The 27,732-nt window shown below is 57.9% G+C and overlaps 1 protein-coding gene across 2 annotated transcripts; it reads left to right on the plus strand.

Annotated features, from left to right (window-relative positions):
• MICALL1 (MICAL like 1) lies at positions 1–27,732 on the plus strand. Of its 2 annotated transcripts, none has more exons than XM_061418483.1 (16): positions 1–514; positions 4,689–4,737; positions 5,208–5,349; positions 9,574–9,662; positions 10,724–10,866; positions 12,245–12,690; positions 14,808–14,865; positions 15,549–15,910; positions 17,291–17,706; positions 20,851–20,985; positions 21,537–21,663; positions 21,806–21,896; positions 22,050–22,123; positions 24,503–24,617; positions 24,791–24,837; positions 25,920–27,732. In XM_061418483.1, exons 1-16 carry the CDS (start codon positions 369–371, stop codon positions 26,039–26,041), a joined length of 2,562 nt encoding a protein of 853 aa, XP_061274467.1. In that variant the 5' UTR covers positions 1–368; the 3' UTR covers positions 26,042–27,732. The 2 variants fall into 2 exon arrangements, with proteins under 2 accessions (XP_061274467.1, XP_061274466.1); XM_061418482.1 differs by having other exon boundaries at positions 2–514; positions 9,571–9,662.

Here is a 27,732-nt window from a genome sequence, read left to right on the forward strand (position 1 = left end):
GCCCCCTCCCCGCTCCCGGGCGGCGGCAGGCGGGACCGAGATCAGGACGCCCAGGGCCGGCCCACAGCGAGGGGAGCGGGCGGCGGTGAGTAGGCGGCGGCGGCCGGCCGGGCCGGGCCACGCGGGCGGCGGCCGCTTGGGCAGGTCCGGGCGGGCAGCCGGCAGCCGAGCCAGGACCCTGCGCCGGGAGCCCGAGCGAGGACTCCCAGGCCGCGGCCCCGCCTCCTCCCCGCCTTAGAGCCCGCCGCCCGCGGGTCGCGCCCCGAGCTCCTAGCGGCGCCGGGGCAGAGCCAGCTGCAGCCGCAGCCGGAAACCGGCCCGAGCCGAGTCTGCGGGTGAAGTCCCCGGGCCCGAGCCCCGCGCAGCTCATGGCGGGGCCGCGGGGTGCGCTTCTGGCCTGGTGCCGCCGCCAGTGCGAGGGCTACCGCGGCGTGGACATCCGCGACCTTAGCAGCTCCTTCCGGGACGGCCTGGCCTTCTGCGCCATTCTGCACCGGCACCGGCCCGACCTGCTGTGAGTGCCGGGAGGGCGGGCGGCCGGGGCGCAGGGCGGCGCGGGCTCGTTGCTGGGGACCCCCCGCCCCCCTCAGTGACGCGGAGCCGGGGCGGTGGCAGACGCCGCCCCCAGAGGCCGAGACGCCCACCCTTCGGCGGGCCCCCGGCGACTTGCGGGACGCCGAGACCCTCCGATCCAGGGCACCCCTCCCCCACTTGGCCCCTGACCCCGCCCACTGGAACACTGAACCCGCCCCGCGTGCTGGTCCCTCTACCGGAGGCCTGGCCCCGCCCACAGGGCACTGATTTCCGCCAAAGGGACACCGAAGCCCCCCAGGCATTGACTCTTTGAAAAGGCACCCGCGCCCTCCTCCGGGACCCTGGGCCTTTCTTACACTAAATAGGAGCTCTGAGCAGCCCCCTACCCGTTCGGCATTGAGGTTCCCGTTCTCTTTGTGGGGCCCCCTTGCTTTGGTTCCCCTGGGCCATCTCTTCTCCAGGGCACTAGCACAGTGCCTGGCACAGAGGAGTCCCTACGTTAGCAGAGGTCAGATGAATGGATGGAAAACCCCTCCCCCCAGGACACAGCCCTGCCTCCCAGGCGTGTGCCTCCTGACCCAGCTGTCCTCCATGGGGCAGGGAGGCTGAATGAGCAGCCCCTAAAGGGCTGCTCCAGGGTGTGAAATGGCCCCTTCTTGCCCTCAGCTGCCCAGTTCCCAGGCTCCGTTGGAGAAGTTGACTTGGGGTTTCTGCTCCCTCTACCTGGGGCCCTGGAACCTCTTCCACTCGTTCATTCATAAAACACTACATGCTTATCTGGCACTTGCTGTTCCTTGTACTTCTGGTCTCATCTGCAAACTGGGGACAAGAGTCATGGTCCTTGCCTGTCTTGCTTACAGCCCCTCGGATGGGGCTTCCCTGGCAGGGTCTGGAACCTTTTGTGTGTCTGTTCCACCTTCAGACCTGTGCTCCCCAAAGACAGCACCTGGGAGGCTTTGATGAAGGAGAGAAGGAAGGGAAGGATGACCTCAAGGTTCGATAGTGCAGGTGCCCTTAGTGTATTCTGTACCACGTGGTACCGTGTCTGCGGGTGGTGGATCAGGCCCTGGGGTGGGCCCTGGAGGAGAGGGTGTGGGTGTAGAAGTGAGATGGAGATGTAGGTGGGCCACTGTCTGCCGTGGGGTATGTGACATGGGGTAAGGGGGCTTAGGAGCCAGGGCTTGAAGATGGAGAAGAAGGGCACCCAGACTGGACCCACAAATTAGAGTGGAGGCCTGCAGGGGTCTTCTGTTTTGGCTGGAGGGCAGGTGGTGAGGCAGGGCCAGTGTGTGAAACGACTCAAGTGTCAAGCTAAGCTACATCATGGACTTGAGCCTGCCAGCCACAGAATGCAGGCTGCTTGGTTTGTGGTCAGCTCCTCCGTGTCCTAGGTGTGGCAAAACTAGTAGATCCCATCGGGCATCAGTTTCCTCACCTGTAAAGTGGGTTTGACAATAAGACCTAACCTCCCAGGATTGTTGTGAGGATGAACGTTCAGTTAACATTAGTGATTGTAAGTAGTGTTATTAGGCAGGAAGGGATGATGCAAGTGTCTTATTCTTTCATTTATTCCCAAAAGTGTCTGCAGAGTTATACTCTGTGCTGGGCACTGAACCTGGTAATGGAAATAGTTTCCAATCAACCAAGAGACAAACCCTACACAGTCTCCTATGGCCTGTGGGGGTGATAGACATATAAGCAGTGCTGAGAAGTCCACGTGGGAAGTGCTGTGTCAGAGGGCCAGGCTGGGGTGGCCTGGTCACCTCACCTTCAAGGAGATCGCAGGAGCCGGGCCAGGGAAGGGCCTCCCAGGCAGAGAGGATATCCTGAGCAGAGATACAGGCAGCGCTGTTGGAGGCCGTAGCACAGGGCGGGGAAAACCAGGACATGTGGCTGGGCCAGAGTGCTTAGGGCCTCCTGCAGGCCAAGGAGGGTGGGTGGGGCCACAGGGAGGGACGTGGCATTAGTGTGGAGCAGAGGGGGGCTTCCCTCTTGAGAAGAGATCCGGAATCAGGTCCAATCATTCATTTGCAAGGCAGGCCAGCATCTGGGCTGCCAGCGCATTGCACAGGATAAAAACTTGAGGCCCAGGTCCTACGTGAGGCACAGAGAGGACCTCAGTGATGGGTAGGGGAGGATCTCCGTGAGAATAGGGCTGGGGTAGGGGTGCGGACAAGCACTATCTTCTTAAGTGGTTCAGGCTGCTGGAGTGGTGGGCCCAGGCCTCTGCTGGGGGTGGCGGGGTGGCTGGCCCATCCACCCTTTCCCAATTGAGGCATCTTTAAGCTCCCTTGCGGGCAGGACCAGGTGGGTTTCATTTTTGTGCTCCTCATCTCCCCATTGCCAAATAGAACTTCCCAGGCCTTTGAAAACTCTCAGGAAATAGGCTTCCCAACCCCAGGTGTTGATTAGGGGCCAAGTTGGGGGAGGGAGAAGCAGCAGAGGAAAAATTGTAGCATCCTGGGGATCTTTACAGTTTTCACGCTGTTGCCATCATGTACGCATTCAGTAGACATTCATGGAGCGCCTACTGAGTACCAGGCAGTGTGGAGAGTGTTGGGTGCATGGGGTGAACAAAAATGTGACCCCAGCCTTGAAGGAACACTGCTGGGGAGACTGCAGTCCAGGGCCCTGACAAGTTGCTTTTGTCTCATTTGGTCTCAGAACAGGCTTTTGTTGGGAGCTGGGGTGGTATCACAACCCTAACCCTCACCCCAAGGTTTAGAGAGGTTGTGTGTAGCTTGCTCAGGGTCACACTCTGAGGCAGTGGCGAAGCAGGGGGAGGAGTTAGGGACCCAGTTGAGGGGAGGAGGAAGCAGCCTGGCCAGAGGTGGAAAATGGAGCTGAAGTGCATACACAGCCCCCTCCGCCTCCCAGCCCACCCGACCCTGGGCCTTGGGACAGCTTGCAAGCGACCCCCTCCTATCTCGGCCCAGGGTTCACGGCACCTTGGACTCTGCCTGTAGGTGAGCAGGAGGACGAGGGCTCTCTTGCGTCTGCAAGGCCTGCCTCCACCCATCCCGGTCCTCCCCACCAACCTGGGAGGTGGTATGAGGCTTCCCCCAGTTTGCAGATGGGAACACAAAGGCCGCAAGGACTGTTGACTCGCCCCAGGTCACGAGGCCTGGCCTGGAAGAGCAGGGCCTAGGACCCAGACTTGGGAGGCCGCGCTGGCCCGCTGCGGCCTCTGGGCCCACGTCTCTCAAGCAGTCAGGCTGCAGTTTTCAGCCATAGAAGGACAAGACCCAGGAGGCTGCTGAGCAAGCAGGCTGGGCCTCCTCCACCGGTTTCAGCCGCTCCAGCAGCTGGAGCGGGCAGGTGGGGAGTGGGGATACCCACAGCTAGGGTCCCCTGGCAGGCCCTGCCACTTCTCACCTGTCCCAGCTAAGAAACTGGGACACCCTTCGCTGCTCCCCCACGGAGGGTTCCCCCAGGAGCGGCCCAGCTGGGTCAGCCAGCCATTTAGTGCCGGCAGCTCTGGAGAATATACCATTTCCAGGCTGGTTCAGACTTGTTCTATTCCTGGCCCCATTAAAACAACATTCCTCTTTGGGCTGGGTTAGGGGTTCAGGAAGCTGGGGTGGCTTCTCCAGGTTTGTGGCATGCAGTGGAAGGATGAGAAATGCAGATTCCCACAGTGGCTACCTCTCCCCACAGTGGCTTCCTCTCTCTGGACCTCAGTGTCCCCATCTGTAAAGTGGGGTGAATACCTGCCAAGTAGAGCTGAAGACAAATTGAAGGCAGGCGCTCAGCCCAGTGCCCAGAGTGAGGTCAGCAATCCATGGCTGTCCCTCTCGTGACCAGCCTTGGACTTGGTCTTAGTGTTTATGTTTGCCACCGAGTCAGGACATGGCTTCTTGGGGGATAAACTTGAAGCTGGGACTTTTTCAGCCCCACCCCTTCCGCGTGGATTTCCAGCCTCTACCTGGAGGCCTCCTGGGACAATGAGCTCTTCCTCTCTCCCACCTGGCCACCCCTACTCTTTTAGCCTGTGCTTGTTGCCTCAGTTTCCTCCTCGACAGCCCACGGACGCCTCCCCGAACCCTGCTGAAGCCCAGGCTAGTTGGGATAAGGTCACCTCCCCTGGTCACTCTACACCCATGGCCCTGCCCCCTGCTCAGTGCTCCTCCCCCCCGACCCCTTTTCTCTTGCAGAGATTTTGATTCACTTTCCAAGGACAATGTCTTCGAGAATAACCGTTTGGTGAGTCCCCCAGGCAGATAGAAGCCCACGATGAGGCTGTGTGTTGTGCGGGGCAGGGGCGGGGCGGGGGGTGTTTATTGGAGGGCAGGGGTCTTGCGGAACAGGAGCCGATCAAGGGGCTCCTGGAGCAGCTGTCCTGCCCTGGGGCCCTGGCTTCTCTTCTCCCCAGCCCCTGCTCCCTTCTGTCTGGCTTGTGCCTGGAACACCAGCCCTTCCCCACTCCAGGTCACAGTGTGGGGCCAGAGCTGCGGGGAGCCCAGTCACCCCTGCCCTGGCCCCCTCATCCCTCGGAATGAGGCTGGGCCTATGCAGGGTGGCACTCCCTGACCCTGCCTCCTCTTCCTCTTACTGCTGTGGCTGCTTCTGATTCCCACCCTGCCCAACTTCTCCCTCCCCTACACCTGCCCCCATCCCCACCCCTCTCCCCTACCCCAAACCTTCCCCGACCCTGACATCTGCCCCCACCCCAGGCCTTTGAAGTGGCCGAGAAGGAGCTGGGCATCCCTGCCCTCCTGGATCCCAATGACATGGTCTCCATGAGTGTCCCCGATTGCCTCAGCATCATGACCTACGTGTCCCAGTATTACAACCACTTCGCTGGCTCCGGCCCAGGTGAGAGGGTGCCCCAGGTGAGAGGGTACCCTCCTTAGGGGCGGGGCCCTGGGAGTGTATCATCTGTTTTCTGAGCTGAAGACAGGGTGCAGGCAGGCAGCCCATCATTCATTCACCATCATTCATCCACTCACTGAAATATTTATGAGTAAAATAACACTGGGCTGGGCCCCCAGGGATTACAGCTGTGAAGGAGATCACTGCCCTCAAGGAGCTCACAGTCTGGTGGGAGAGACAGACCACAAACACGTGAGCTAGTCACTGAGCAAAATAATGGCAGAAGAGGGACTTCCCTTGGCGGGCGTGTGGCTAGGACCCCTAGTTTCCACTGCTGGGGGCTTGGGTTCCATCCTGGGTCAGGGAATTAAGATCCTGCAAGCCATGTGGTCTTGGCAAAAAAGTAAAAAGCAAAACAAAACAATAGTGTCAGAGGAGACAAAGCAGGGCAAGTTTATCCGCTGTCTGGGAGTTCACCTCGCTGGCTCCTACCCTCACTTCCTGTTTACAGACACTTCCCTGGGTTTTTTTCTCTCCAGCCAGGCAGTGATCCTGTGGGGCTATTTGGCTTCATCTTTCCCAGCAGTGACCTTCACGGGCTGAGAACTGAGAAGCTGGGGAATTGTGGGAGGTGGGGTAAAGGAATGGGGGTGGGGGATACAAGGGTATTTCTCTGCCCTGAGTCAGGTGGCTACTGAATCTTCTGCATGGAGCGTCCCCATGCAAGAATCTCTCCTAGACCCTAACCTTCCGTGGAGAGGACATGGGCTCAGAGAGGGGAAGCGAGGAGCTCAAGGTCACACAGCTGGAAAACCAAATCCGGGTGTCCTAACTCCTGCACTGTGTCACGGCTGTCATGGGTCCTGTGGGCCCTGCCATGTCATTCCTTCCTCCTGCCTCTGCTCTCCATGTGGACAGTCTTATCCCATCTCTTAAAAAAAAAAGTCAGGGTGTTTTTGGTTTTTTTGGAGTAACACATGCTTACTGTAGAAAATTTGGAACATAGAAAAAAGCGTAACAATTTGAAAATTAAAATACTCTGTTACTCCCCATCTTTCCCATAATGCTAGGGATTAATATTATAATTGAACAAATAACATTCTGTGTATTTGACTAGAAATCAAAATGAAAGTATTTCTCAACTGCTGAGTCTTTGATGAGAGGCAGCCTGGTGCCTTTTACTGTCTGGGTGACAGTGGGTCACGTGGTCACCTCTCAGCTTAGGGTTCCCTTTGCAGTGAGGACAGAATAGCGCCCAGGGGACTTCCCTGGTGATTCAGTGGCTACGATTCTACGCTCCCACAGCTAAGAGTTTGCATGTCACCAGCTAAAGATCCCGTGTACCACAGCTAAAATCCAGGTGCTCAGTCGCTTCAGTCGTGTCCAGTTCTTTGCGACCCCATGAACTGTAGCCTACCAGGCTCCTCTGTCCATGGAATCCTCCAGACACGAATATTGGAATGGGTTGCCATTTCCTCCTCCAGGGGATCTTCCCGATCCAGGGATCAAACTTGCATCTCCTGCGTTGCAGGTAGATTGTTTACCCACTGAGCCACCTGGGACCTGGCACAGACAGATAAGTAAATAATAAATTTAAAAAAGAGGAAAGAACAGCGCCCACCTCACAGGGTTGATGAGAGTAAGCGAGGAAGCGTGAACCTGTGCCTGGCCCTTCTTTAGGACCCAAGGTTACTATTATTATTTTTATCCACTGGTTAGAGTTTAGCTTGCTCACCTAGAATCACAGTTCAGTCTTTTCTTCTGGAGTGTTCCTGGTGGCTGAACCCCAGTCTCCCTCTACTAAGCTCTTCTTTGGAGGGCCACCTCCTGGGACCCTGTGGGTGGGTGGGTGGGTGGCGAGGACCCTTGGTAATACTATGCCTCACCAGGCATCCTGGGGGTGAGGTCACTGAGGTGACCCAGTTCCCCCAGCTGTGCCTGGATGAGAGCACCCTGTGGGCCTGCGGAGATTTCTTGTCACTAAAGGCACAGCTTGTGCTTTCCATGCAAATTGGTCCCTAAATGCAGAACATTTTTATCCCACCTGCTGCTCAACCAGAGGAGGTGCAGGGAGGTGTTCCAGCCCTGGAGGCGAAGCTGGCATTTAGCCTCCACCAGATGGTCGTGTTCTGTACTCTCTGGGCCAGGGAAGGGACTTCAAGGGTAAATTTGCCCAGGCTTGACTGTCTCTGCACTGGGTACCTTGGGAAGCTGGCCGTAGCTGAGATACCACCATGCCATGCTGCCTGTTCATCTCATGCCAGAGCTCTGTGGTTGCTGGTGATCTTGGGCACATCAGCTGACCCCTGACCTCCAGGAGCCGCCGTGGAATCTAGAACCAGTGTGTGAGGGAAGGAAGCCCAGTGGCTGAGGGAATCAGAGGAGGGGTACCCCCCACCTGCCCCACCCTAGGGTGACAAGGGCGGTATTATCAGGATGAAGCCCAGTTTCTTAGCCAGGCTCCTGAGGGCCTCTCCCCACTTAGCTTAAGCCACTCATTGCCCCGGGTTGTAGTCATACTGAATTTCCTGTGCTGCTCTGAGTATATCACATTCCTTTACTGCTCAAGTCTTTCATCGTGGTGATCCTCTGGTCCCTGTCCCCTGCCTCCCGTGCCCTGGCACATTCTTTCCTACTCATCCTCTCATCTCCACATTTTGCCTCCTCCAAGCAGCCTGTCCTGAGGTACTCCAGGTGCTCTTGTAGCTCCATACCGCATGGTGAACGCATAAGACTCTGGTCACAGTATCTCGATTACTCTTCTTTCCCCTGTAGACCATCTCTGTTGAGTCCACAGCTGCCTGACTCCAGCACCTGGCACTTACTCATTCATTTAACAAATATTTCTTTCACTTCTACTGTGTGCCCGGCACCGTGTGAGGTGCTAGGGAGAGAGCTGAGAATGACACAGACTCAGAGCTTGCAGTCTAAAGGATGGGCGAGGGAGAGAGAGAACAAAGTAGTGAATGTAATTTCAGATGAGCCGGATAAGGAAACAAAATAAGGTAATGGTATAGAAAGCAATGAGAGGAGGAAGTGGCTATTTTTGGTGAGTAGTCAGGGAGGGCCTCTCTGAGGAGGTGACAGTTGAGCTCAGCTTTGAATAAGGAGGAGAAGGAGGTCGTGTGAAGATCTGGAGAAGAATATTCCAGGCAAGGGGGAAGCAAGGGGCCTGTGTGCTCCAGGGGAGTGAGGGGGAAGGAGGAGGTGAGGACGGTAGGGGGTACGGTGGGAGATAGAGTGGGCCGCAAATTTTTGACCATGACTCATGGTGAGCAATGTGTTTCCCATTAGAATCCATGTTCATGTACACATTCTCCCCTTACAATACGAGATGCCTGCGGATATTTTCTTCTCATTCATCTTTACAATATGCTGGTTACAGTCCACTCAGTTGATTTCAGGGTCTGTTAATGGATTATGACCCCAGTAAGGAAGTTGGATTTTTTTTTTTTTTTGGTTGACAGCTTGCGGGATCTTAGCTCCCCAACCGGGGATGGATCTTGTGCCCTGTGCAGTGGAAGCACAGAGTCCTAAAGCGCACTGGACCACCAGAAAACTACCTGGATTTTATTTTTAAGAATTATCATATAGCAGCATTGACTTTGTTTTCTTTTTGTATACAGTTCTCTGAATTTGTGGGGGTTATTTTAATCCCTGGGTACAGAGTAGGTGCTCAGTGGAGATTTGCCGAAGTAATGACGGGGCAGTCTTGGAGGAGGCGGGTGGGGTAAGGGCTAGGTTTCTTCTAACTGGAGGGCATGCAGACAGGGTTCAGGGCTGCAACTGGCCACCAGGGCAGGGGCAGGGCAGCTCCTCAGGAGCTCCCAGGGAGCCAACCCATCTTCCTGAAGCTTCAGGCTGGCACTGTGTGGTTCCTCCCCTCTCCTTTCCTTCACCCGCTAAGCCTGGTAGGAAGGAAGCCACCTGTCCTTTCACATACTGGGCACCGTTGGTCCTGTGCTGTCCTCATGGCTTACTGTTCACACTGCTCTGGGTGGTGGGATGCACGTCCCACTCTGTGGAGGCTCGGCGAGGTTGGGTACCTTGCCCTCTGCACTTAGCTTGGCAGCAGAGGCGTCCCCTGTGTCTGTGTGAAGTGGGAGCCTGGTCCCACTGCCTCGGGTGGTTCACCCTCAAGTGGTGGCCGGGGAGCCCAAAGCTCAGGCCAGGTTGGGCCTCCAGAGTCTCCAGCTGCCTCAAGGCCCCTCTCTGGTCTCTCAGCAGCCGGTGTCTCATCACCCAGAAAGGGCCTGGTGCTGTCCTCCCCGCCATCCGAAGCATCTACTCCCGCGGACCCAGGAGACAGGGCTCAGGTAGGCAGTTTCTGGGGGCTGGGGAAGTGAGGGTGGGGGCGGGGACAGCTGCCACTGCCAGGTTCAGCGGGTGTTCTCAGGCCCTTTCCCACTGGCTTTGGAAGTAGAGGTTCATAGGTCAGGGCAGAGGGCAGGGGCAGGAGACGGCAGACCCGGCAGGGGCACAGAGCATCCAGGGCACTGACCCTCCATCATGGGACTGGCAAGACTGACACATACCATACAGCAGAGTCTTCCCTTGATTCTCAGGAGACTGAACTGTCAACCTCCTAACCTGATTCCGCTTACTCCTCCCAACAACCCTGGGAGGCGGGTATTGTGTCTGATGTACCGAGAAGGACACTGAAGCCCCAAGAGGTTTAGCCTCTTGTCCAAGATCTCTCAGCTGGGAAGTGCGGGTCACGCTGTCAGTTCCGAGATCTCATGGGGTGATCCCAGACTTTCACATCTGGACAGCACTTCCCAGCATGCAAAGGGCTTTCCCCACCTGCTCCCATCTAGTGCTTGCTGGAGGAGCTCCTAAGGGGCAGGGAGCCTGGCCCAGGGTGGGTGCCCAGTGAGCATGTGCGGGGCTGAGACAGGCGGGGTTATAGAATTCCACTGGGCAGGTGCGGACCCAAGGCCCAGAGATGGAAGCAGCTTGCTCAAGGTCACGGTGCTTAGAAGCTGAGAAACAGATTTAAATCTACTTGGCTCTGGTTGGGGAGACAGAGGCAGTCAAGGTGGGCCTCGGAGGACAGTCATCTGTCAGGGAAGGTTCACCTGCAGGGACGGGAGAAAGGCTCATACAGCCAGAAGCTGCCTTCCTGCAGAGAGAGCCCCAGAAACTGGAAGCCAAGCTTTTTTTGTTTCCATCCTGACTCAGTGAGCTTGAGCAAGTCTTTCCCTTTCTGGGCTTCCTCAGGGGTGAAACAGTGACAGTCTCCCACCCTCTGCCCCTCCGGGGTTCTAGTGGAGCGGATAGCACCGTGCACACTCGGGGGACGGCCACCATTAGAGCGGGGAAACAGGGTGTGTTCTTGAAAGGGCTGGCGACCCTAACCCCACCCCATTCCCTGCAGGGTGAGGAGTGCTCCTCGGGCAGCCTGTCGAAGCAGGGCTCCCACCGGACCCCCAGCAGCACGTGCGCTGCCTGCCAGCAGCACGTGCACCTGGTGCAGCGTTACCTGGCCGACGGCAAGCTGTACCACCGGCACTGCTTCCGGTGAGCGGGCGGGGCGGGGGCGCCCCGAGAGTCAGCACCGCGGGCTGCCAGGCCCCTCGCCACGCTCTTCGTGCTGGAGCATCTTTCTTATCGCTGTTTTACTGATGAACAAACAAACTAGTGAAGGGAGAGCATTACTGGCTCAGTCCCAGAAATAGAGACAGAAACGGGGCCAGAGCTCTTCGAGACTAAGTACCTGATGCTGATCAAGGTACAGAATAGGCTTTAAAAGCCTGGAGAAAAGAAAGCACTTTTAAAATTTTCATTTTACTTGTAGTTTTTTCTTCTGTTTTATTTTGCTTTTGTGTTTTCTAAAAAGAAAGCAGTTAAAAAAATCATAGTAACAACTTGCTTTGAATGTGTGGTTCCCGGGGGAAGTGACAGTTTAAAGAAACTTGAGTAAGAGGCAGGGAATATATAAATAGCTTGGAGAATGTATGGAAACCGTGTTACAGCTGAATAGTCAATGAAAACCAGTGAACGGGAGTTATAGCATGTATTCAATGAAAACCAGTGAACGGGAGTTATAGCATGTATTCAATGAAAACCAGTGAATGGGAGTTATAGCATGTATTCGATGAAAACCAGTGAACGGGAGTTATAGCATGTATTCAGTGAAAACCAGTGAACGGGAGTTATAGCATGTATTCAATGAAAACCAGTGAACGGGAGTTATAGCATGTATTCAGCTATGGGTGTGTGTGTGTGTGTGTGTGTGCGTGCCCGTACGTTCAGGTGTAGTGGCTGGACCTGAAACCCAGGTACCTGATTGCAGAACTGAGGTGTCATGAGGGCCAAAATCTTGAGAGAAGGAACCACTGCATTGACGCTGTCATGTCTGGCTGTCAGGACAGTGTTTTAAAATCTTTCTATGGTAACCATCAGTAAGGCACGTTTGACACCGTGACCAGTCGTAGGTACATCTGTGAAATCAAATTTGCGTAAATAGATACACAACCGGAATTAGGTTCATAAAACAAGTGTGATGCACTCTGTTACATGGTACTTTATTCTGTTTCATAGAAAAACAAAACAAATGGTTGGTTGCAAACCACTAAAGTGATTTTTTGAGGCACTAATGAGCGGTGGCTTGCATACTGGATGGAACCTCGAGGGGGGAACCTTTGCTTCCTCTTGCAGCAGAAACTGAAGGCATGTTTCACAACTATGGTGTTGCTTTCACGTGGTTTTATTGTTCTGCTCTGATTCTGACAGTTACCTTTTTCCTTTTCCGCGGGCAAGTTATGAGTACTGAGACAGGATCCGGCTGGCAGCCGGGAGGAGGAGAAGGTACAGCTTTGGCTGCTGGAGAAGGGGTAGCCAGCACCCTGGGCTGGTTATGTTGACCGCCCCCCCCCACCCCTCTTCTCGCTGGCAGGTGTCGGCGGTGTTCCAGCACCCTGCTCCCCGGAGCTTACAGGAATGGGCCAGAGGAGGGCACCTTCGTGTGTGCAGAGCACTGTGCCAGACTGGGCCCCAGTGGGCGGTCAGGGGCCAGGCCTGGAACCCCGCCACAGCCAGAGCAGCAGCAACTTACAGAAGAAGCCAAGGAGGTGGAGGGCGGCAGCCCCAGCCCTAAGGCGACTGCAGGAGCCGAGGCGGACGTGCCCAAGGCCAGCCCCGAGGGCCGACCCCAGGTCCCCACCAAGCCCCGGGTTCCCGGCAGACCACAGGAGCTGGCCAGCCCCCCGGCCAGCCGCCCCACACCCGCCCCCAGAAAGGCCTCCGAGAGCACAGCCCCGACGCCCCCCACCCCCCGGCCCCGGTCCAGTCTGCAGCAGGAGAACTTGGTGGAGCAGGGAGGCAGCAGCGGCCTGGTGAACGGTGAGCGGGGATCCCGTTGGGGCTGGGTGCTCCCTGCGGTGTGGCTGCTGTTTAAATGTCCCTGTGCCGGGGAGTATCCGTGGGGCCACACTGTCTGTGCCTGTGTGTGATGGATATGCCGGGGGCGGCTGTGGCACTGAGGTTACTAATTCATGCAGCAAGTTGTCACCGAGGCCCCTCTGCACACTCTGTTCTCCGTGCTGGGGGATGGGACGTAGAACCCCGCCTCCGGCCTGGACCGCCCCCTTCTGTGTGCCCCAGGCGTGTGTTCTTTTGTGTCTGTCTTGTGAGCTTCAGTTTCGGGGCGTGTAGCGAGTGCACACCACAGTGCCTGTGTCCCCAGTGTGTCTGGGACTCTGTGTGTCCACACTTAGGTGACCTCCCCCCATGCCCAGCCTGTGTGTTTGTCTACATCTGGGTGTCTGGCAGGGGCTGCTCAGGGGCTGGGGGGCGGGGGAAGCTGTGTCCCCTGGTCAGGTGTACCCTGGGGTGCTCCCCAGCCTGACCTCCTGCCCTGCAGTAGAGATCTCTGCCTCACCACCCCGCCCCATAGAATCTTCCCACGTGACCTCCCTGGGCTTCATGAGCTCATAGGAACAAGGTTCTTTGCAACCCGAGACATGCTGGGCAACTCTTATCTGTAGAGGCCTGGGGGAGGGAGGCTCCCTGGTTTCCTCCCTCTGGGGCTTATTCTGTTCCACGCTCATGGAGACTGGTTCCTGAGCTGGGCGTTCAGACCTATTTGTGCCTCGGAGGCGCTGCCGGTCTCAAGGGAGAGACAGACAGACAGACAGACAGACACACACACACACACACAAGGATTTCAGTAGAATGTAAGAAGTCTTTTTAGATGGAGGAGCATGGAGAAGGAAATGGCAACCCACTCCAGTACTCTCGCCTGGGAAATCCCATGGGCAGAGGAGCCTGGCAGGCTACAGTCCATGGTGTCGCAAAGAGTCGGACACGACTTAGTGACTAAGCAACAGCAATAATGAGGGGTAGTGGGTGGTGGTATGATCTGATGAAAGGAGATTCAGAGCTGAAACTTGAGGGGAGAAAAGGGGGTGCACAGAAAGAAGCAGTGGGGGGCAAGGAGGACCCTGCCCCATCCCCACACTCGGTGGCACTAGGGCCATGGGAGAAGACACAGCCTGACTTGAGCGGTTGCAGGGAAAACTGTGTCTTCAGGGGACAGTCAGGTTGCTAGCACCAGACTGTGAAGGGAGCATTCAGGATACCAGTGATTTATTTCACTGATGAAGGGTCCAGGGACTAGGAAGGAGTAGGAGACAGGAGTAAGGAATGTCTGGGGCCTGGACGACAGTGCCCAGTGTCAGTGGTTCTGCTCCTTGTTGTACTGGAGGCCCTAGTCAGCTGCAAAACACGAGAAAAAAGAATGAGAAAGAAAGAAAACGTTATTTTCAGGTAATAAAATTGTCTAATGAGAAAATATTAAAAGAATCACACAAGTATAAGATGAATGTACTCAATGTCACAGAATTGTGTACTTTATTTAAAAAGTTACATGCGCTGTGGAATCCTGTTCTACTTCATGTTATATTTATTTTACCCTTTTGTTTAACTGTGAGGTTTTTGGTAGACATTTTTTTTTTGAGGAAATTGAAGTTGATTCTAAATTGTATTACATGAAGGAATAGAGAGTCAAACATTCCTAAGGGGGGAAAAAAAACAGAGGAGCAGAGGCTACTGTGGAATTCACGGAGGACACTGGGGAGTCAGGGGAGGCTTTCAGGAGGAGGTGACCTCGCGCTGAGTTGAGACAGTATTTCCTGTCCACTTTGGAGAAGTGTCAGAGGGGCACTTGGGTTCCCCTTCCTTAACTGAAATACACTCTCCAGGTGTCCTGGCCTTGTGGCTCTGACCTTCTCTACCTGTTACCTCTGGTGTTTTATCTAATCTCCCCGAGCGCTGGGCTGGGGAGGCGCAAGGGTGCAGGGGAAGTTGCCATGGCCACCTGGAGTCCACTACCTGCCGGGTGGGATGGAAGGGCACTCCTAGCTGAGGCAGGCACTGAGGTTGGCTCCCTGACTGTTCCACTCTACCACTTGGCTCACAGCCGCCCATGAAGGCCTGTCTCACTCTCCTCTCCCACCTAGGGAAGCTGCAAGAACCCCCCATCCCCAAGCCCAGAGGGACCCCCAAGCTGTCAGAGAGGTACGCTGGCTCCGAGGGCTTTAGGGCCCTGGTGGGGTAGGGGGGGTGGGAATACCCCTTGGGGGTCTGGGTCGGCAATAAGGCCATGTGACCCACCAGCGCCCCCTCCCGCAAAGGGGGGGGTGCTCCTCTCTGGTGGGCAGGAGCCTGTGGCCACACCCCCTTCCTGTGTGGCTCCCCCGGGACCCTCTCCCTGTGGGTGGCAAGGCCTGGTAGCAGGCTGCCTCGGGGGTCCCTTAATCTCCCCAAGCCTCCACTGCGTCTGGAGTGTGGGAGGCCTAGGCCTCCTAGAGTAGTTTTAAGAGTCAGTAGCAGAGTATAGAAAGGCCCAGCAAAGCTCCATTGCATGCCAGACTCAGAGCCTCCACCCCCTGGAACCCCATGTCACAGGCGAGGAACCTCGATTTCCAGTTCTTTGGGAGCTGTGCTTTCCCTGAATGGTCCCTGGACAAGAGGGCAGGGGGTGGAGAGAGACAAAGAGAGGCAGAGGGAGGGGAAGAGAGAGGGCCCCCCACTCTTTCCATTTGGGCTTTGGGCCCAGACAGGCCCCACCAGGCTGGGGTGGGAGAGGGGAAGGGTGCCATGTCTGACCCACCTGCTGTGGGATGCACTGTCTGGGGAGAGAAGGACGCTGCCCCTCCTTGCCTGCTCATGGGTTCTACCTCTTCTTGGCCTCCGTCCAGGACGCCAGCCCCCAGGAAAGACCCGCCGTGGATCACACTGGTGCAGGCAGAGCCAAAGAAGAAGCCAGCCCCCCTGCCCCCGAGCAGCAGCCCCGGGCCGCCGCCGGGCCAGGAAGGCAGGCAGGTGGAGAACGGGGGTGTGGACAAAGCAGCCCCACGGGGCCCGGAGCCCAAGCCCTACAACCCCTTTGAGGAAGAGGAGGAAGAGCCCCCCGCTGCACCCAGCCCGGCCCCCGGCCCTGCCCCGACCCCCCCGGAGTCCACACCCAAGTCGCTGCACCCCTGGTATGGCATCACCCCCACGAGCAGCCCCAAGACGAAGAAGCGCCCTGCCCCGCGAGCACCCAGCACGTCCCCCCTCAGTGAGTGCCATTCCTGGGAGCTCCCCGGAGAGCTGGGACCCTGGGGTTGGGCACCTGGGTGAGCGCAGGGCCCGGGAAGGGCAGGGGTGCTGTGGGACACCCCGTCCAGGTCAGGCGCCGTGTGTGCCCTCAGTTAATCAGAGCAAACCCGTGGGGTAGGTAGCGTACTCTGTTTTGCAGGTGAGGAAACTGAGGCACAGAGAGGGTGAGTGACTTGCTCAAAGCCGCACAGCACTTAAGCAGTGGAGGCAGAATTTGAACCCAGGCTCTCAACTCTACTCTAAACCCTTCATAACCCACCTTGTAGGACGGTTGTGAGAATTAACTGTGTTAGCCATTGATGTGCTTATTAACACAGAGTCAGGCTTGGGGACGGTGCGCGACAGGGTTAGCTCCAGTCCTGCCCGTCCAGTCTCTGCCCTCCAGTTCCAGGCGCCTGAGGCTCTGACCTGGCTGTGGGACTCGGGCGCTAGTGACTCTGAGCGGTTCGTCCCCTGTGTGTGTCCTCAGCCTCCCCGGAAGATGGAGGTGGTGGGCCAGCCTGGCCCTCCGCCTGGCCCTCCCTCTCACCATCCTGCAGTCTTCTCGGGCCCAGTGCCGGTCCCCTTCCATCACGGCGGGGCTCCAGCTGCCTTGGAGACCTCAGTGGGAGTTCCTCAGACAGTGAGGCCGAGAGCACTCTAGAGATGACAGGAGGCCGGTGCTCAAGTGGTCCAGGCCCCCCCCAACCCCTGCTAGGGCCCTGGGACCCTCCAGCTGAGCCTGGTGGGTTGGCTGATTGGAGGTGGTGGGCGGATGGTGGAGGCAGCCAATGGGATGAGCTCTGAGTCAGACACAGCTGGGTCCAATCCCAGCCTTTCTCTCCAAGTCTGTCCTCTCACCTGGAAAGCACAGATGATACTTTGAAGTGTGGCATCCGTCATCCTTGAGGCTGAAAGTGGCGCAGGGCAGTGCCTGGCCGGGAGCCGCCTGCTCCTCCTCCCCTGTTGCTTTCCCTCCACCTCTGCTCAGTGCGAGGCCTTTTTGCCTTTTCAATTCGGCTTGCTTTGGGTCAGATCAGACGTGGGAGGGGAAGCGGAGGCTGCAGCCACGCTAGAGAAAGAAGCAAGAGCCATAAGGAAACCAGGGCTACAGCTGCACCACGAGGCACAGGCCAGAGCCCAGAGTGTGCGGGATGAATTTGGGTGATCTGCCTGCCAGTGACCTTGGTCCTGTCCCACCTTTGCTATCCTTGAGGCTCCGGCCTGCCTGCCTGGATGTGGAGGACTTGGGTTTCCTGGGCCACCTCTCACTTCACGTCGAGAGCGAAGTGTCAGGCGAGGCCAGAGGGCCTGTCTCTGGCCCCTCGCTCGGCACCCACTTGCGGTTTGGTTTGTGCAGCTCTCCATGCCTCCCGCCTGTCCCGCTCGGAGCCACCCTCGGCTACCCCGTCGCCAGCCCTCAGCGTGGAGAGCCTGTCGTCCGAGAGCTCCAGCCAGGCCCCCAGTGAGGAGCTCCTGGAACCGCCCGTCGTGCCCAAGAGCTCCTCAGAGCCTGCTGTCCACGCCCCTGGCACCCCTGGGACCTCTGCCAGCCTCTCTGCCAACTCCTCCCTGTCCTCTTCCGGGGAGCTGGTGCAGCCCAGCATGGACCGGACGCCTCAAGCCAGCCCTGGGCTTGCCCCCAATAGCAGGGGCAGCCCGGGTCCCCCGCCAGCCAAGCCCTGCAGTGGCACTGCCCCCACCCGCCTCGTGCTGGTTGGAGACAAGAGCCCTGCACCTTCCCCTGGAACCTCATCCCCGCAGTTGCAGGTGAAGGTGAGTGTCTGCTGTCCTGTCTGGTGGATGTGGGCCTGGTCTCGGGGCAGGAATGTCCAGGGCTGGCCATCGTCGCTGGCCCTGACGTGTGGGGTGACCTTGGCTCTGCCATCTGGCCATTCATCACTCCATGCATTGAGGCACAGCTCCCTCTCAACATCCTTTCATCCGCTGGCCAGACCTCCTGTTCATCTGTTCAGCTGTCCACTTGCCCGACCTTCCATGTCTTGAGGCATCCAGCTCTAATTTACCTGCCGAGCCCATGCACATGCCCGTTGGAGACACGCACACCAGCCTCCACTCACCCACACATCCTCTGTCTGCTTTCCATTCACTGAAGCCCTATTTGTGCCAGAACCTGGCACAGCATCATTGAGACCCTGTCCTTGCCCTCCAGGGGCTCACCCTCTGCTCAGGGGGACAGGCCTAGACGATTGTCCATCCACCTGGGGTAGAGAGCACAGAGGGGAGGGGATGATGCTCTTCTTGGGGTGGTGTTCCTTCTCCAGAGACCCCAGTCTCCCCTCCTATAGAACGGGGCTGATGGTGTTCATGGAGTGGCTCCTGTGTGCATGGGCTGGCCTGGGCTCCCGGGGTGATGGTTGTGGTGGTCCTTGTCCCCAGGCGCTCACAGCCAAGTTGGGGGTGGGCTACCGAGACGACTGTGCCTTGTATGGAGTTTGTAGTGGGATGGACTTGTAGAGGAGGGGTCAGCTCTCAACAGGCAGAGGGCCCAGGAAATGGCTTTACTGGGAGCTTCTGCGGTGGCCACTGCGGGGGTACAGACTACCCCTGCTGCCGCTCCCTTCCCAGGCCCCCTCCCAGACCGGCCCCACACTCTGTCCCCTCTGGGGGCTGCAGTGGGCACCCACCCCTGGCAGCTCATTTTCCAGATGACCTTTGTGACTGGTGGAGCACCTGTTTCTCAGAGCCCTGCCAAGAACCAGGGGTCACCAGGGGCAGGACACTCCTCTGGGCACCTAGTTTACCAAGAGGTCTCTCTTTGCGCCATCAGGGTCTTTTCTTTTTTTTTTTTTTTAATATTTATTAAAGGACCAGAGTCCCTTTGTGCCACCAGGGTCTTTTTTTTTTTTTTTTTTTTAATATTTATTTATTTGGCTGTGCCAGGTCTTAGCTGCGACACGTGGGGTCTTTAGTTGCGCCATGCAAACTCTTCGTTGCTTCATGTGGGATCGAGTTCTCTGACCAGAGATCGCGCCTGGGCCCCCCTGCAGAGTCTTAGCCACTGAACCAATAGGGAAGTCCCGGAGCCACCAGGTTCTTTTTTAAAAAACTATTAATTATTTTTGGTTGTATTGGGTCTTTTTTGCTGCGCCCAGGCTTTCTCCAGTTGCAGGCGCGGGGGCTACTCTGTTGCGATGTGCCGGCTTCTCAGTGCGGTGGCTTCTCTTGTGGCCGAGCGCAGGCTCTAGGCGCATGGGCTTCAGGTGTTGCAGAACGCGGGCCCAAGAGTGTGGGCTTCGGTAGTTGTGGTGCACAGGCTCGGCTGCTCCGAGGCATGTGGAATCTTCCTGGACCAGGGATCGAACCCGAGTCCCCTGCATTGGTAAACGGATTCTTAACCACTGGACCACCGGGGAAGTCCACCAGCAGGTTCTGATCCTGCACTTTCTCCCGCACTCTGCAGTCCTCTGAGGGCCCGGGGCTCACCCGCCCTGAATGGAGGGTGGCTCCAGGCCGGCTGTAGTCCTGATCTGACCAGCCTGACAGGATAAGTCTGCAGAGGAGCCTGAGCTGTTGGTTTGTGCACCTTTCAAATGTCATTTACCCTTCTTTGGTCTGGGTGACCACCCCCAGCCCAACTGTCACCACCTGCTGTGTGACTTGGACAAGGTCCCGCCTTTTCTCTGGGCCTCCATATGCTCTTAAGGGTCCCAGGGTTCTTTGGTCAGGGGGTGGAGGAGAGAGCTGATTTTGAATCCCCCCATCCCCCCTACAGGCAGCTGCCCATTTCCTGCCCTGGGGTGTGTGAAGGGTTGGTTTGAAGTTCTGTGGCCGAGAACCTTTGAGGGACTTGGGGCCTTCGGGCTGTCTGACCTTGCTGAGCTGCTCCAGGTGCGATTGTGGAGGGTGAGGGCAGAGCCCCAGGGGGGCGTCCTTCTGGGGTGCCCCATCCATTACCCTCACCGTAGGACTCGGAGGGAATCTGAGACAGTGAGGGCAGGAGACAAGGCCCTTGGGTGGGTGCTACCCTGTGGGGACCAGACTGTCTCCTCCCAGCCGCACCTGGACTCCTGCGTCAGCTCCCAGAGCAACTTCCAGCCTCAAAGAACTCCCCGTCCCCCACCTGAGCGGCTGGCACAGGTGAGGTGAGCAGCTCTCCCCTCCCCCCTCCTCCCCCAGCTCTTGGAAAGCCAGGTCCGCACTCCTGGGAGCACTCCGTGGCCTCAGGGACACCTGTTTCCGATGAGCTGGGGAAAGTGGTGGGAAGATGCTGGCACTGCCCTCATGGCAGGCAGGGCCTGTTTCTGTGCTGGGCCTGCCTGCTCTGCTGGCCTCAGAAAGGACAGAGATCTCCCTGGGGAGGAGCAGTGTAGGATGGGGGCCTTTCCTGGGTAGGACAGAGGCTGCCTCCCTCTACTGAAAGTGGGATCCCACTTTTGTACTTCCTGGCTGGGCGACCCTGGGCAAGGCGCTGAGCCCCATAATCCCTGCTGGGAAAGGGGTGTTTGTGAGGCCTGGGTGAGCTACTGTTGCTTCGTCCTGCCCTAAATTGCACGTCCTGACCACTGCCCTCAGTGCCGGAGGGCTGCCTGGCCTGAAACAGACCAAGTCACACTCCAGCTTGGGCCCTTGGGAAGAACATGACCATGGGCCAGTTACTTAACCCCTCCAAACTTGAGTTTCCTCACCTGTAAGATGGGCAGACACGACCCACTTTGTGGAGTGGTTGTGGGAATTAGACAGGCATGGAGAAAAGTACCCAGTGTGGCAGCTGCACGTGAGAGGTGCTGGGAAGTGGAAGTCTTTGTTGAATGACGGGGAGCCTCAGAGTGGATGCTGGGAGATTCTGCCTGATTCCCACCCGCCCTGCTTTCCACGGTCCCACGTGATCAAGCTCCCAGGGTCCTACTGCTCCTTCCTGACTTATTAATATCTTCTGTCATGTTTCCCTGCCTTTAGTCTTCTTGCAAGGAGAATCCTTTTAACCGGAAACCATCACCTACAGCATCCCCAAGTGTAAAGAAGGCCACCAAGGGCTCAAAGCCAGCGAGACCACCTGCCCCAGGACATGGCTTCCCACTCATCAAACGCAAGGTATCTGCTGGGAGCCCCAGATACCTGTCTGCCTGGGCTCTGGCCCCGTGCCTTGGCGGCCTCAGGCTTCCTGTGGGACCCTGTGACAGGGTGGTCCGTCTGGGCAGCTTCCCTGAGAGGTGGGAGGGGGCGTGCCTGGGAGGCCCAGGTGGGAGATCTGACTTGCAGCCAGGGAGAATTTTGAGCACATCACCTGCTCTGACCAAAAGCACTGGGTGATCCATTTAAATGGTTACTAATAATAGTGCAAGGATCAAAGCGTTCACATGACATACTTCTACTTAAACAGCTTAAGAGTGTTCTTGGTTTCTCTCTCCTTTGGGTCACTTTCTCATATTATGATGTCCTTTCTGGAGTGGCAGAGGAGGGGAGGAAATTGCCAAGAGAGGCAGAAAGTTGTGTCACCCTCTGGGCATGCCTGATGGCACTGGGACCCAGGGCATGGGGTGTGGGACAGAGCCTGGGAGGCCAGCACTGGCCAGAGGGAAGCTCCTGGTGGCAGACAGGTGGGAGGGCGGGCTGATCGCAGGTGACTGGGCACTGTTGGGCAGGTCCAGTCCGACCAGTACATCCCCGAGGAGGATATCCATGGAGAGATAGACACCATCGAGCGCCAGCTGGATGCCCTGGAACACCGTGGGGTCCTGCTGGAGGAGAAGCTGCGTGGCGGAGTGAACGGTGTGGGGGCTGTGGGGGGCTTGGCAGGGGGTGGGGGGCACTCAGGTGGGGGAAGCCTCTTCCCCAGGGTGGGAGCCTCCATGGCTCCTTCGAGGATGGGGACGATTGCCAGCCCTGGCCTCAGTGAGCACCTGGCTTGCAGAGGGCCGTGAAGATGACATGCTGGTGGACTGGTTCAAGCTCATCCACGAGAAGCACCTGCTGGTTCGGCGGGAGTCCGAGCTCATCTACGTGTGAGTCCTGCCTCCCCTCCGTCCCTGCCTGGCTCTCCTGACCCTGAATCCACAGAGCTCAGGACTGAGAATCTTCGCTTTCTTGCCGCATCAGCTCAGGGCAGGGCAGGCAGCCAGGGCAGAACTAACAGTCACCTTCTTCCCACCTTCCAGCTTCAAGCAGCAGAACCTGGAGCAGCGGCAGGCCGACGTGGAGTACGAGCTCCGGTGCCTTCTCAACAAGCCAGGTGATGGCGGCCACTCCCCGACCCCGGTCACCTGCCCTGGGGCCTGGTGACACGGAGGCGTGGGCTGGGGAAGGATGGACAGAGCGCTGATGGGGAGGCCTGGGCAGACTGTGGGAGAGGGCCAGAGGACATGGCAGAAGGTGCTGTCTGGGTCCTAATAGGGGGTTAATAGACTCAAGCCAAGACGGGAGAGGGGACCCGCATGGGGCTGTGACATCTGTGTGTCAGATGACAGGCCTGCAGGGAGCTCTCCAAGGCCAGGAGCAGACTGACCTTTTTTGGCCCCCTCCCCCTCCGGAAGGTGTGGGTGGGTAGGTCCTGGGGTGTAGGGTTGGGGGCGGTCAGCCTCCAGGGCCCTGGGCTGCCTCAATGGGTGAGGGAGAGCATGTGTCTGTCCTGGGGCAGCTCTGGGCTCATGGCTGTTAGGTCAGAGCGTGGCAGGACTCTGCTGGTGCAGGGAGGGCCAGTGGGAGGGCCCCCTGCACAGCGTGGCTCAGAGCGACTCTGGGAGGGAGGGATGGGGGAGGGGCTGGGCGTGGAGCCACACCGTCCTGTGCGCTGCGGGGACTTGCTGGTGCCCTTATGATGTGTGTTGGCTGCACATCCCAGGCTTGGCACGCAGTCTCAGTGGCTCCACGTGTGACACAGGAACAGAGGTGCCCACCTGGGAGGGTGTTCTCAGGACCAGAAGATGGGATGTAGAAATGCACTGCGCCCTCAGAGGGGCTGATGCTTACTACATGACCAAGTTGGGGTCTGGCCACGACATGGTGTGAAGCACTGATGTGGGCTGAGAGAGACCGCAGGACTGTGGCACGTTCAGAGGCAGGAGCCAGGGCTTTTGACCACTTCCTCTGGCCCAGGTGGATAGGAATCATTGTTTCCCATTGAACAGATGAGGAAATGGAGAGCCAGAGAGTTTGAGTCTATCTCCTTGGTGGGGAAGCCGGGCTTCTTTCCGAGTCTGACTTGGCCGTGTGCCTGCACACACGCAGTCCCTCCTCCTGGCTGGGATGGTAGCCCTGCTTTCCCATTGACTGGGCAGCTCTGGAGGCTGGATGAGACCCAGAGTCAGGAATGCCCCTGGGGAAGTCACAGAATGTCCCAGCCCTCCACTGCCCTCTGTGAGTCATTCCCAAATCTCCGGAGGCTGGGGCGTGGCCACCATGCCGAGGGAGCCGCAGCGACACCTTGTGGCCAGAGAGGGGCCCGCACCTCTGTTCTCCAGGCCAGCCTGGCCCTGGGCTTTTTGTGTGTGTGTTACTACTGCAGTCCTGTGTGAGACGGCAGTGCATCCTGGGCTTGTCTTCCTGTCCTGGTTGTCGCCTTTGGAGGGTGATACTGGTTTAAAGGCCCCAGGTGGGCTGGAGATCCGTAAGACACTGTAAGGGCTGTAGCTTGGGGACATGGGGCTGCCCGGAAATAGGCACTGGCTCCACCCTTGCAGTGTGACACTGGTCAAGGACTTAGCTTCCCTGAGCCTCAGTTTTCCCCCATGTAGGTTGCAGACATAACTTACCCAGATTCGAGAAACAGCAGAGTAGGTTTTGAACTGGAGTGATGACTCTGAAACCCACATTGTCCCCAGAACTATGCTGTGCCATTGGTCTGTTTTGGCAAGAGGAGGCGGTGTGGGTTTGGGGCATGGCTGAGGGGTGAGGAGGCCTGTAGTGGCAGATGTTGTAGAAGGAAGGTCATATGTGGGGGCATCCGTCCCCCAGAAGTCTGCAGGCTGGGTCAGAGGAATACCAAGGAGCAGGTGGGTCTCTGAGGCTGTGGTTCTATGGGATGGCCTGGGTTCTTGAAATCAGGAGACTGGCGGGGAGGGCAGCAGGTGTCTGAGATATCAGGGACACTTCCTGGCAGGTCTCCCAACCCCCAGGGTCCGTTCTAGTCCACCCTCCTTCCTGGCATTAGATGGGTGTCCGAGGATGCCTCTTGGGTCACACTGCTTCTCCTATGTGTTCTCCCTGGGGTTCCCTGATATCTCCCCACTCCAGCCAGCCCGCCATCGGAAACTCTCAGCAGGCCCAGCCTGAATCCTGCCTCCCCCAAGAAACGACTTGGTGAACACTGGTTGCATGAACGCATGAACATAAATGGGAAACTCTTGGGCCTGTGGTGGTCTCTGTTCGCAGAGCCTGTATTGTACTGGTCCTCTTGGAGCCCCCCTGGGAGAGTTTCTTTGGTAGGCAGACTGGTATTCTTTGTCTCTTCTGCAGCAACCTCTATTTCTCCAAAAACTGTAATCTCCACTCATCTGGGCTCCTCCTTGTCCTCATGATGTCCAGTGTGGGGCTGGTCTGCAGCCACCTTAGCACTTAGGCGTAGGTTCCTCGCTTCCTGGGCCTCATGTCCCCGGCTTTTCTCTTTGAGCAGAAAAGGACTGGACAGAGGAGGACCGGGGCCGAGAGAAGGTGCTGATGCAAGAGCTCGTGACCCTCATCGAGCAGCGCAACGCCATCGTCAACTGCCTGGATGAGGACCGGCAGAGGTGACTTGGCTGGGGGCGGGGTTCCCGGGGCTTCTTTGGGGATGAAACCTTCACTGCCAACCATCCCAGCTCCCCCTTGCTCAACCTGTGTGGACTCAGAGAGTCTGGAGGGGCCTGAGAGATTATCTGGCCCTTCCTCCTGTGGGACACTCAGCTTCCCTGTCTCATTTCAGGGAGGAAGAGGAAGATAAGATGTTGGAAGCCATGATCAAGAAAAAAGGTGAGGCCCCTCCTGGGGCTCTGGCCTGTTTGAACTCTTGCAGGGTAGGGGGGGAGCCGGTTGAACACAGAGTTGGAAGGGGCACCCATAGGGACAGTGTGTGCAAGCCTTTCTTTTGCCAAGAAGGCCATCTTTGGCCAGGAAGATGGGTGTGGGATGCCACGGTACCAACAAGGAGGGTGGTGGCTTATAGGGCCATTTCCCAGGGCATGTCTGCCTTGAGCTGTGCATTCCTCTTTGAGATCCATAGCTGGTTCAGGAGGGGTCTGTGGGTTCAAAGAGCAGTCACCCCCCCGCCCCCCCAGCCCTTGGAGAAGATAGTGCCCAGAATTGTTGAGAGAGCACTGGACTGGGAGTCAGGAGGCCTGGGCCTTATCTTGGTTCCCCCAGTGACTCATTTTGCGGCCTTGTGGTTCCGTCTGGGCTCCAGTTAGACTGGATTCTGGTCCCAGCTCTGACGCGTCCCAGCTTGGTGGCTTTGTGCCAGCGCTTCACCCCTCCAGGCCTCACTATCCTTGTCTGCAGGATGGGGGTGACAGAGGCACCCACCTCCTGGGTGGGTGCTGAGGATGACTGAGATAACCTGTATAAACCACTTAGCCATGGCCTGGCACCCACAAAGAGCTTGGTTGGTGGTAATCTGTTTCAAACTCACATTTTCCTTGTCCATAATAAGTGAGGGACTGGGCCAGATGATTTCTGCGGTTTCTTCTAGCTCTGACAGTCAGTGTTTGTGTTGTGAGCCACAGAGCTATAGGGGAATAGAGGCTTTTAGAGATAAAACATCAGCCGTGCTCTAGGGCTCCCCAAATGCCTTCATGAGTGCTCATCTCCCGATCCCTGCCGAAATTCTGGGAAGGGGTGGGGTCCCGTCCTAGAGGTGAAGAACTGGAGACGCAAAAGGATGAAGGGACAGGTCCACAGTTTCAGGCGACGTGGAGGTGGTGGTGGTGGGCTGAGACTGTTGGCTGCCACTCCCTGGCCATCACTACCACTCCCTGGCCCGCTCCAATCAACTGCCCTTTCCCGCCCCAATCGACTGCCCTTTCCTGCCCCAATCGACTGCGCTTTCCCTTCTGCAGAGTTCCAGAAGGAGACTGAGCCCGAGGGCAAGAAGAAGGGCAAGTTCAAGACCATGAAGGTGCTGAAGCTGCTAGGAAACAAGCGTGATACCAAGAGCAAGTGCCCCGGAGACAGGAGCTAACGTCGAGGGCTGCCAGCCGGGGATACCACCCTCCACTGGCTGCGCTCTGTGGGGCGGGGGTGGGGCTTCTGTGTCCCTTCAGGATCAGTCGAGAGGAAAGATGACTTAGGGGAGGGAGCCTCTGGGTGATGGCCTCTCCTTCCTCAGGGTCCTCTGGCTGGTCTGAGCCAAAGAGTTTTTCTTCCCTCTCCTCTGAGCCCCCTGCCTGGCTCCCCTGACTCCAGATGCTGTGACTGACCCCAGGAGCGAGCAGAGTCTCATCCCACGAGCCCCTGCCCTTGGTCCTGCTTGGCTCCTGTGCCACGTGCAGAGGGGAGCGGAGGGTCTGTCTGCCCATGGGGGTCTGCCCGTGGTGGACCCTCTGGCCTGGGTCTTCTGCCCTCTGGGCAGGTCAGCAAGCCAGGCTCGGCCACACTGGCCCCTTCCCGCTCCCCCCCGTCCTGGGTCTGAGTCCCTGTCGTCCTGTCAGGGCAGGCGGCCTTGCCTCTCTTTCTCCGTGCTCAGGAGCTCTATTTATGAAGTCTCTTTATTAAAGTTGGAGGTAGTTACTGTGTCCTCAAGACCCGAAGGGGCCTGATGGACAGACCCCTCACTTTGTTCCTTGAAGTCTTAGGAGGTGCATCCCTCACCTCCCCTCATTCCGCAGGAAGTGTCCCTGCCCGAGACAGGGTGCTGGGGTGGGTGGGGTGCCTGAGAGCTGAGCCCCCCAAGGGAGGGCCTCGGGGGAGGCGGGCGGGCCCCAGACCAGCAGCAGGCGGGCGTGCTGCCTGTAGGTGCTAACCCTGGCCCTTCACCCCACACCGTGGCCCCCGGCCCCTCCTGTAGGCTCTCCCCGCCACCCCAGGGCTGGGGTGCGGCGGACCCGCCCCTGGGTGGTCAGCGCCAGCCTGTCTCCTCACATGCGCCTGTTGTCTGTTCCCTCCCGACTTTGTCGCCTCCGAAGGACTAATGGCCGCTCACCCCGAGACGGCTGTGGGAGAGGAGGAGCCGATGGGGACCAGCACCTTCGCCCCAGGGGACGTGCCCAGCAGCTCTTGGGGCAAAGCACTGTTGCCATAAGCTATTTCCGGGGTGCCTTTAGGGCCCTTCCCTCAGCACGCCTCTGGGGAAAGATCACACTGTATTAACTTGAGAGGGTTTTCCTCACTGACAATAAACAGAGACCACCTCAGCTGCCAGTGCCTTGCAGCCCTGGGCCACCCTCCCCTTGCCAGGCCTACCTTCTTCCCTGCCTCCGCTGTGCCTCTTGGCTGGCATCTCCGCTGACCCAGGAGGGCGTGGAGGGGCTGTCCACTGCCGGGGGCCCTGGCCCCTCTCTCCCTGCCCCTGGGCAGGACGCCTTCTTCTGCAGGGACCAGTCTCTCCCTCCTTCCCAGAGGGACCAGACGGACGCCTCTGACCGTCTCCTTCCTGACGGGCCTGTTGACCTGCCGCTGGAGTCACCAGCTCCAGCGCCTTTCGGGGGCCAGGCAGGTGACACAGGGGAATCCAGGCTGGATGCGTCCTGCGGGGCGGCCCCGTCAGGCTGCCTTGGTGTCAGGACACCTGGGTGGTGGGGACTGGGGTGAACTGGGGTAGATACACTGCAACCAGAGGGGGAGGTTGTCCCTCACCCAAGTAAACTGTAGCCTGTGGGATGTGGGCCCAGTGGGGCCAGATCTTTGCATTTTTCAAAAGAAACTGGAAATCCA

Source organism: Bos javanicus, chromosome 5 (genome assembly GCF_032452875.1).
Source record: "Bos javanicus breed banteng chromosome 5, ARS-OSU_banteng_1.0, whole genome shotgun sequence".
NCBI classification, from domain to species: domain Eukaryota; kingdom Metazoa; phylum Chordata; class Mammalia; order Artiodactyla; family Bovidae; genus Bos; species Bos javanicus.

Bases quoted from the DNA above. Each gene is read 5' to 3' on its own strand.
- MICALL1 (XM_061418482.1), top strand. From the start codon at position 369: ATGGCGGGGCCGCGGGGTGCGCTTCTGGCCTGGTGCCGCCGCCAGTGC. The intron at 515-4,688 runs GTGAGTGCCGGG...TTTCTCTTGCAG, and splicing joins CGGCACCGGCCCGACCTGCT to AGATTTTGATTCACTTTCCA. The intron at 24,618-24,790 runs GTGACTTGGCTG...GTCTCATTTCAG, and splicing joins CTGGATGAGGACCGGCAGAG to GGAGGAAGAGGAAGATAAGA.